The sequence below is a fragment of the Misgurnus anguillicaudatus genome, chromosome 22, assembly GCF_027580225.2.
Source record: "Misgurnus anguillicaudatus chromosome 22, ASM2758022v2, whole genome shotgun sequence".
In the NCBI taxonomy this organism is placed as follows: Eukaryota; Metazoa; Chordata; class Actinopteri; order Cypriniformes; family Cobitidae; genus Misgurnus; species Misgurnus anguillicaudatus.
The window spans coordinates 53,162,501-53,172,871 of NC_073358.2; the positions used below are offsets into that span (position 1 = coordinate 53,162,501).

Consider the following 10,371-nt stretch of genomic DNA (forward strand, 5'->3'; position numbering starts at 1 on the left):
GTTGATCTGGGGAAGAAACGAAGTATTAAACGCATGAGACCGTCACGTGCCGTCCGACAGCGAGCGGCTCTGCCATCTCTCACAGAGGGAACAAACTTAGACTGGAGGTTTTGTGACTCCACGGGTCAGACATCATCATTATCATATCTACAAAAATTTTAATCTGTGCAGTTACAAACAGTTAAACAACCGATTTATCTTATTACAGATGCTAAAGCTCCGTGTTCTAACGGACAGGACTCTGAATCAGAGGAGGAGACTTCTAAAGATGCCACGCCCACTCCCAGTCGGCCTAAACGAGTTCCTCTCTTTCCTGGAGTGGACCAATCAGCACTCATGGTAGAGAATAACATTAACACGATCATACATCTGCTTGTTTTCATGCAAACCAATAAAGCAGCTACCCAGAAAACTGACAGCAGGTGTCTCACAGAACTAAACCGTTATTGTATCTCTACTCGTGTCTGCAGAAGTTGTAAATCTTTAACATTTTACAGTTTCTTGGTCAGCTGCATGAGTTGAGAGCACTTTACACTTTCTTCTGTTTGTGATGTTTATCTTTCACACAAAGAGACATGCACACATAAACAAAACTACTAGTAGGCCGGTTAAGGTGTTTACATGTAATGGTAAATCTGGGTCGAAGAAATCTGCCTGTGCCGATCGGATCTAGCTTGAGCTGTTTATGATCTTTGCCCGATAAAAGAAAAGTGTTTGACGCATTTATATGACCTTCATCCGTTTCGAGTAAGACGCCCTCACTGTCATGAGTTTGGTTACTTAACTAGCGCACCAGACTACAATGTGCACTAGTAAGAGTTTCAATATTACTCAGAATAAAACCAATGTACTCTAGTCTACATAAATGACTTTTTATTCAATGATCTTGACAATCTGCACAGTAAATGGTAAATGAAAACTCTTTCAAAATGTTTACAGTATTTAGCTCATTTATCATGATTATCATGCATGCAGGATTGAGTTTTTGTACTCTTTAAAATAAAAGGCACACTGCAGTATCATTTCAAATAAATAAAAGCCAAACCACGAGTAAAATGGTAGATAGATTTTAAAGACTTTGTCTTATACATTAATTTACATCTAGACATAAAATCCTGCTGTTCATTGAAAATCTGTTACTAGATCTGTTCATTTTAATGCTCACCTAATTGATGCACTGCAAAAAATTACTTAATTACTTAGTATTTCTGTCTTGTTTTCAGTACAAATATCTAAAAAATTTATTTTATTGATGAGCAAAATGACCTAAGAAAATAAGTCTTGTTTTTAGACAAAAAATATAAAATTTAAGTGAAATTTTCTTGAATAAAGTGTTTAAGGATTTTTTTTTAGATTTGCTTGTTTCAAGCACAAATTCATTTTAATGTATATTTTTTTGTCTAAAAACTAGTGCTGGGCAAAGATTAATCACAATTAATTGCATACAAAATAAAAGTGATTTTTTTTGCATAATATATGTGTGTGTGTTGTGTGTAATTATTATGTATATTTCACTACACACACATAGTTATATTCATTTCAGAATTTGTATATATACATACATATATATATATATATATATATATATATATATTATTTTTTTTTAATGTATATATCATATAGAATAAACATAAAAATAAATATATATACATATGTAAATGTTTCTTAAATACATACAAGAATGTACATAATAATTATTATACACAGCACACACTCATGTATTATATAAAAAAATAACTTTTATTTGCAATTAATTGCGATTAATCTTTGCCCAGCACAACTAAAAACTAAACTTATTTTTTTGGTCATTTTGCTCATCAAGTAAATGCATTTTAATTTAAGAAATTTTAGATATTTGTACTGAAAACAAGACACAAATACTAAGTAGGAAAGTCATTTTTTGCAGTGTGTTGGTTCAATGTTGATCTCGTTCGGTGTTCAAATTATAAGAAAGATTATCGCTTTGTGGCAGCACGAGAATTTTTAATTCATGTAGTATTTTTTTTTTAAACAGGGGACCTCCATAATTTATATTTTTGTGCTTAATAAGGGGTCGGGTCCACCCCAGCCCCCCCCCCCAATTCAAACACTGATCTCATCTTTTGTGACTCTCTCACAGGCACAGCTAAAGAGAAGAAGTGTAAGGATGGAGGCTGAAGCTACAGATGATCAGACGTCTCCAGTGGTCTCCGCTCGCTCTCCTCGCACACCCACCAGGTCTCTCGGCCCCAGAGTGCTGCCCCCTGTTGACAGCAAAGATGGGTAAGTTCTGCAGAAATAAATGAGAACTGGAATCACTGTGGTTATTCAAGAAGAAAGATTTTTGCCTGAACTGAAAGTAAAAATGATAAAAAAAGATCCACTTACACTGCAGTGTGTGTGTCTAATATTTATAAACATCTGTGGTCGGGATGTGTTGGGTTTACACCTTTGATCCTGCTAATGGAGCATCATCTGTTTCTGTGATGTCATTCAACTGTGTGTGGACATGTAATGAATGACGTGATAAAGATGAGAGAGAGATAACTGTAATGATTATGATTTATATGAAACTTTAGGGGCGGCGCTTCACCCTCGTGGCTGCTTGAGCTCAAATCCAAGAAGCGTTTGAGTCAACCTGAAAGTGACGTATGATCTGACAGATATCAGAAGCTCAGGTGTGAATATTTCATAAATGCACGAATCCCTTGTGAAGAAGAGCTACTCATGGTTTGGTTTTATCACATATTGTGTTATTTCACATGATGTTTCCATCATCTCCAGTTAGAGGGCGACAAAGAGTCACATCTACAGACCCAAACTGAAAAACAATCATCTACAAATAGATGAAATACTAAGTTGGAATAAAAGAAAGTATTGTTATATCCAATAGACTGCACACATAGTTGTTTAGGAGTTTAATCCTCCTGTTTTTACTTTACAGAATGAATTGAGAGAAGAAGAGAGGTCTGTGATGTCATCAAGCTGCCAAAGGAACTGATGATGATGATGATGATGATGATGATGTGCAATGAAATGTTCGATGCTCACAGTCAGAATGATCAGAGACTTTATCAAGAGACTCATCTAAAATATTATTACAACACTTTTCAGTACTGGAACAATGAAAGCCATTTAATTACGTTTACTTTTCTAATGTTTTCATACAAAAACCCAAAATCCCAGTAACACAAACGGGTTGATGTCGTTTGATCCGTGGCTGAATTTGTCAGGTCATCCATCAGTGATCTCAATGCAATGCAATACTGCACTTTAAACCACAGGAGAAATCTCACAATCATGTCTTTCTGAATGTTTGTAAAATAAGATTATTCTGTTTCATTCTCTACAGTTTACTCACAGTGCCCTGATCATTTTTATTTGTGTTGTTTTTTTACTTGGATCAGTCCAGTCAACATTTACACAAGCAAATCAAAGCACGAGATGTTTAAATGTGTTTCAGTTTACTATCATTCATTTGTGAATTTTTCAGACTTTAGCCGTGTAAATCGCTGCTCTTCATCTGAGGAAAGGTTGAGCTGGGAAACGGGAGTTTTGTTGTATACAAATGAATTTTAATTTACGGTCATGGATCTTTATTAAATATTTTATAAAAGGTGACATCATGTTGTCTTGTATAGATGCATTCATTTTCTTGTAGTTCTTGGATTAAAATGTTTCTGAGAAACAGATTCAGTTGTTTGGTCGATTGTTAACACTTCATTTAAATGATGCATTGATATGTCTTCATTAACACATTTATCCTCTGATTTAAAGTTATAATCACACCTAATGCACAGTTTTATATCATATTTATCTGTAGTTTGACCTTTTTGTGCTCTGTGCACAAATACATTGAGTTTGTGATATAACAGCAGAATGCAAAAAGATAAAAAGTTTCTGCTATAATTATTTAAAGGAATTACAGCTCTGGACTAAAACAAAGCCACCATGACACAAATAGCTGTAGTTGTTTGAGAGAGAGAGAGAGAGAGAGAGATGGTTGTGATGACTGTAGCTGATCCCATTGGAATTCTCTTGGCTTAGACCCTTTGGGTGCCCGCTGTACCCATACTGACAACCGAGCTGATGGTGGGTCTGATCAAACCGTGCCAACTCACCGTCTATTGAGATTCAGTCTGATGGACACAAATGCGAACGACAGACTTGCTGTATCAACAGCAATCGACGCCCAACCCATTTCTGCTGCTGTGGACGGATTTAAACCATAAATACCCCTGGAGTTCCCTCCAGTCGCCCGGCACACCCACATCTCCATACACATAAACACACACACACACACACACGGTGAAGGAGAGGTGAAGGACAGAGAGACAGGTAAAGAAGAGATTCCTCATTCATCACTATATCTTCTCTTTCATCATTTGCTGTGTACGGGAGACCAGATGTAGTTGTTGTGCAGTTTGAACAACTAGGTCTCACCTAGATTGAGAACTTTATTGGTTTTGTTGTGCATATATGAATTGATAAAAAAGAGGAAGAGAGGCACTGTCAGGATTTTAGTTAGTAAATGTCATTTTATAGATGTCACATTAACAGGTTGATGTTTGCTCACATCAGGTTGAGATGTCGGAGCATCAGGGAGTTCCAGATCAGCAGGTGGCTGGGAAAAGTCAAGGAGGTGCAGGAGCCGTGTATAAGGTTATATAGTCAAACATCAGCTTGAAGATAAACTGTATAACTGTTGTCTGGTGACTGAAGAAATAGATGAAATGATCCTAGTGTTATAAGAGAACAAAAAATATGTTCTTCATTTACTCTCATATTTGAGAAACAGCTCAGATTAAAGAGATCTTAATTGAGATGATTTATTAAAGCAATACAGATGCATTACAATACAGTGTTTCTAGTGTAGATCTGTCCATCTATGAATAGTTTAATGAGAGTTTACACACTAAAGTTGTTCTGATCTTGTTCCGTGAGTTAAAATGACGGTGTGCTGAACAGGTCTCCGTGTATGAATTCGAAAACTTCCGTGGAAAAAAAGCCGAGCTGTCAGCCGAATGTAAGGACTTGACTGAGAAGAATTTGGATAAAGTTGGATCGATTGTGGTTGATTCTGGACCATGGGTGCATTTAACCTCAATATTTGACCTTTATTCACTGGAAACCCTGAAAAGTTCAATTTACTTAAAATATTTAAAAGTTGTTGCCCTAAAAAAATGAAGTAATGTGAACAAAAACAAGAGTACATTTAATTTAAAATATCTATTAATTCCAACTTAAATCAGCAAGATCAGTTAATTTAATTTTAAGTCGATTTAACTTGAAATAATCAGTTATATCAATTGCTTTGTCCAACATTTCCATTTAGTTAACCGAGTTACTACACGAAACTCATGACTGATTATAAGTCATTGAATAAACTTGATTCTCCACAAAACTGCACTGTAAGAAATGAAGCATGAAGTTAAAACAACTGGGTTTTGCAAGTCAATTAAACCTACAGTACTATTGTGAAAAGTTAACATAACTTATAAAATCAAGTTGAAATTGTTTCATTTCATTTTTAAGTTAAAGTAACAAAATTATATGTTGATTTGTTCTGGGTATTTTTTTAGTGTGTGTTTTTCACATGAATTGTCAGTACTGTAAAGAATAAAATGTGCTGAACAGGGTTCATGTAAGTAAGTAAACACTGATCGGTGACTTTACAAAATAATCATTTACAACCAAACAACATTAATAATATAAAAGCTTAAATGAACTAAGAGAGTTTAAGTTTATTTGCAAAACAAAAACATTTATGTAATTTATGTCTTTATCACCATTTCAAACCCATATGAATGACCTCCTCCATAATAAATATACTTTTTTCTGTCAAATTAAAGTTGAAATATGTAGACATGAGATTTGAGTTTTGTAGGGTAAAAGATTATTATTGTAATGTTTATGGGTATAAACTAACATCATAAGATGAACTATTCCTTTAATAGGAATCACTCGTTTTCATCCGTTTGTATTCTTGACATATACGTGGATGCTTTTCAATCATAGATGGGTGGCGTTCGAGCAGAAAGGCTTTGCGGGAGAACAGTTTGTTTTGGAGAAAGGAGAATATCCACGCTGGACAACCTGGACCAACAGTCAGAAGAGCTGCTGTCTGCTCTCCATCAGACCTCTTAAAGTGGTTAGCGACACACATCTCTATCTCTATTGCAGATGTTATAAAGGTCCTGCTCTCTTGTCACCGTCCATTGAGTTTTGTTTTCATGGTCTCCTGCCAGGACAGTGTGGACCACAAACTTCATCTGTTTGAGAACTGCAGCTTTGCTGGGAGAAAGATGGAAATTGTGGATGATGACATTCCCAGCTTGTGGGTCCATGGCTTCCAGGACCGCGTGTCCAGCGCCAAAGCTCTAAACGGAACGTGAGTTGAACTGGAAATCATTCTTAGAAAGAAAGTCTCACATGCATGAACCGTAAAGCCTCATTCTTCTATCAATGTTTTCATGATTTCAGAAGGATTTCATCTAAACTGATTGCTTTATTGTGTGTGTGTGTGTGTGTGTGTGTGTGTGTGTGTGTGTGTGTGTGTGTGTGTGTGTGTGTGTGTATGTGTGTGTGTGTGTGTGTGTGTGTGTGTGTGTGTGTGTGTAGGTGGGTCGGTTACATGTATCCCGGATATCGCGGCCGTCAGTTTGTGTTTGAACACGGTGACTTTAAACACTGGAACGACTGGGGAGCAACAGAACCGCAGCTGCAGTCCGTCCGGCGTGTACGTGACATGCAGTGGCACAAACGCGGCTGCTTCATCATCCCTGACCCCAAACCCAAACCTAATCCAAACCCTAATCCTACACCCGCGCCCCTGTCCCACCCATGTCAGTAACTGAAGGCCTGGAAAACACACAAGCAAAAGTGACTCCCTCACGTGTGTGTCTTACATTGGAAATAAAGGCCTTGGCCCGATGGTTTGACCTCTGACCTTTAACTGGAATCTCTGTGTTTATTTGGTGAAGTGGAATGATGGACAACTTCTAGATATATATACAACAGATATACTGTAATGCAACACATCTGATCATTGGAAGCAATAACCCACACATGATTATTACCACTCCATAATATTTGATTTCTTCTTTTTTGCTGTTTATTTCTATATAATTAAAGTAAATGTTGATTTATATCACCAAACTGGAAGTAAAATAAACCCTTTACAGCACACACACACACAAACACACACACACACACACACACACACACACACACACTCACACACACACACATACACACACACACACACACACACACACACACACACACACACACACACACACACACACACACACATTAGATCCTGTATATTTAGAGTATATCATCTCATTTATAACTCATTAAATAATTAAAGCCAATATTAAATCAACTCCATTCTTTTATTAATAAATGATGTTTCTACAAACATAAATATGACTTTATTCATCAATATATAATTACTTTCTTAAAGTCTGACATCACAATTTTTTCTTGAACCGTTCATCTCAGTTTTGGTAAGTTTACATCACATTATAGAAGTCAAATGCATTATGACTTCTATCTGTAATATTTTCTGTGTGTGTGCGTGCGTGCGTGTGTGTGTGTGTGTGTGTGTGTGTGTGTGTGTCTCTGTGTTGTGTCTCTTTGTGAGTTGTTCGCTTGTCATGTGAACAGAAAATAAAAGCTCAGCAGTCTCTAATAATAACAGCTAATGTAAGTTCAGTGTGATGTGGGCGGGGCTTTGAATAAATGGGCATTGCTTTTTGAGGATTAATGGGTAAAATATGTCTACTGTAAAACACCTGTCTGGATCATACAGTACATAAGAGACAAGCAGAGATGTCTTCATGCACACAACACTAAAACAGAGAAATAGTAGCAGAAAATTGGGAAAGTAAAAATTTCTGTTTGTTTTATGTGTCTCAACATTCTGCACAATAATTTAAGTTTATAATGTCTGTGCCACAGAGTGAATAATATGATGTTTTGTAGATGTTTGGTTAGTTTTGGTTTGTGTATAAGTTCAAGTCTGATCTCTCATTTAATGCTAACTGATTCATTTCTGATTTTTCCCTTCCTCTACACAAACATAACCAGTCCTCAGATGTAGTCACTGTCTAAAAGAGTTGCACATCTTCTCTAGGTTTATTCAAATTTAGCTTTATGAGCACACAAATCGAATATGATTTCACCGTATTATATTTGTCTTTTTCTGTCTTTATTAACCTAACATGCATGTTTGTTTCAGGACATGAGCAGCACAAGCTAAACGAGTCAGGAGGCTAGAAGTCAAAATGTACATTTTTCATCCTTTTTATTTCTCATAAAGATTCAACTGAAAATGATATTCTTTGCAAAATATTGTTTTGGTGACGCATAACTTTATTGAAAAAAAGAACATTAGACCGTTATTTAAATGAGTCCAAAAATGTCTAGACTGTGTCACAGGTTTCAACATTAAGAGGAAGATGACTGCAGTTCCTTGAACAGATCTATTTCAAAATCTTAAGATGTCGAGAAGTTTCCCCAGCGGCCATTAATAACCCCTATCTTTCAGTCTTCATTGTACATTTCCTTTCTTCTTTCTGAGTATATTTTCAGCGGTTTTCTATAGATGTGTTTCTCTCTTTCTGTTAGTATTTTAACTCAGAGGACTTCAATCTTTTGCAGTCCAAGGACCCCTTAATGGATAGACGATGAGCAGGGACCCTATTAAGACTGTATTTGTTGTTATTTATAACACATACCTTATTATGATGGTTATGTTACAAAGATATTAAATATATATATATATTTGGAATACTAAATAACATTTGAACTGAATTTATCATGGGAACTTTATGATCTTCGTTTTAAGTTTACTTATTAATGCATTAACTTTTGACAAACAATACTTTGCATTCAAACATTATTTGGAGGACCCCCAGGAAGACCACCACAGACCCCAAGGGTCCCCCTGTTGAAGACCTATGTTTTAACTAATTACACAGAGTGATGTAAGCTTTAGCAAATGTCTAATATCAAGATCAACAGATTTAAGCTTCATTCTGTATGCACCGATCAATATACTGATAAGTCAACTGTAAGTCACTATAAAATTATTTGTTACATTTAAAAAAAATAATAATATGTCTTGTTCTAAGTGTTGAAGTGTGTTTTCTGTGTTGTGTAAGAGAAGAACACACATGACCTTAAATTAGCACAGCTGCTCACATTCCTCACAGGGTTGTGTTGGATTGTGTGACCTCCGCTCTCCTCATAGATAGAAGTAAATGTGTGAATTTCATCTGAGTCTAAAGAGCTTTCAGCGGCCTGTTCACAACTGTTGAAACATTGGAGTCTAATGATAGCAAACAGGACCACACGCAACCCAAATAATTAATAATGATGAAATAATATATATTCAGAGGTATATTATTTTATGTGCAATGCTATTACTAGATGATCAATGCATGGATAAGAGCACAGCAGAACATGATGAAGATGACTTCCTCCTATCTGCATTTGTTAAGATGCTTTTAAGCAATTTACAGTGGATTACAAGCTATACATTAGTTTTCAGTCTGTGTATTCCCTGAGGATCAAACCCATGATCTGTTGTGCTGCTAATGCAATGCTCTCGCATTGAGCTACAGGAAGACTGATGATGTCATGTATAGTTTGACATCAGTGGTGCTGTATACAGTATATGTGTGACATTCATTACTGCTGTTTAAATAAACCCAACAGCTGCAAACAACACTTAAACTTCAACTGACCTCTTAAAGGAACAGTATGTAAGAAATGTCAATTAAAGAGTATCTAAACCCTAAACCCACTTTTTTTAGTTAATGATCTGTAAGAATGATGCTTTATTAGTGCTGTTCATTGATTTTAGTAACTTTTTCGACATTTGGATATAAAGTGTTTCAATACTACAATATATGGTGTAAAAACGTCTGAGTGCTGCCCTCTTCAGGTTGAACGGTGGCTACTGCAGTTGAATTTTCCTATTGGATGTTGGATCCAAAAAAGAACTCGTGACGTAAGCAGGTTCAAGCTCACCACGCCCTTGTTACGATCTCACCACACACTTGGTACGAGCTTAGTTCGTCCCCTCTATCTCCGTTGGGATCTGCCCACTTTCTTGCATTTTCAAATATTGCCAGTGGGTGGAGTCAGGCTCTGACCAGGGGTTTAATTACGCTTTAATCATAAAAATGGCCCTGATATGTCACTAGAAATCATTTTCATTTCAAACACTTATAACACTGACAACAGTGGTCCGACCAGGATATTGTCATTTAAAAAAGTGGAGTTGCAGCCCTCAACTGATGTTTACGTTGTCATTTTGTGTATTGGCTACCAGTTGTGTGATTGCAGTACCAGTTTTGGCCACAATCCTACATACTGTTC

The 10,371-nt window shown here is 36.2% G+C and overlaps 2 protein-coding genes across 2 annotated transcripts in view; both read left to right on the forward strand.

Annotated features, from left to right (window-relative positions):
• tnks1bp1 (tankyrase 1 binding protein 1) overlaps positions 1-3,671 on the forward strand; it is a 26,031-nt gene extending 22,360 nt beyond the window's left edge. The window contains exons 7-11 of the mRNA XM_055198090.2: positions 1-124; positions 209-339; positions 2,120-2,262; positions 2,559-2,657; positions 2,924-3,671. The exon at positions 1-124 is cut by the window's left edge and continues 42 nt beyond it. Of these exons, the coding sequence (XP_055054065.2) occupies positions 1-124; positions 209-339; positions 2,120-2,262; positions 2,559-2,634 (474 nt within the window). The 3' untranslated portion in view covers positions 2,635-2,657; positions 2,924-3,671. The remainder of the gene's footprint in view (positions 125-208; positions 340-2,119; positions 2,263-2,558; positions 2,658-2,923) is intronic.
• A 512-nt stretch (positions 3,672-4,183) lies between these two features.
• crybb3 (crystallin, beta B3) lies at positions 4,184-6,934 on the forward strand. The gene is made up of 6 exons (XM_055198091.2): positions 4,184-4,317; positions 4,561-4,641; positions 4,948-5,066; positions 5,998-6,130; positions 6,228-6,370; positions 6,601-6,934. The coding sequence occupies exons 2-6, from the start codon at positions 4,567-4,569 to the stop codon at positions 6,830-6,832; spliced, it is 702 nt and encodes a 233-aa protein (XP_055054066.2). The 5' UTR covers positions 4,184-4,317; positions 4,561-4,566; the 3' UTR covers positions 6,833-6,934.
• Positions 6,935-10,371: the final 3,437 nt, after the last annotated feature.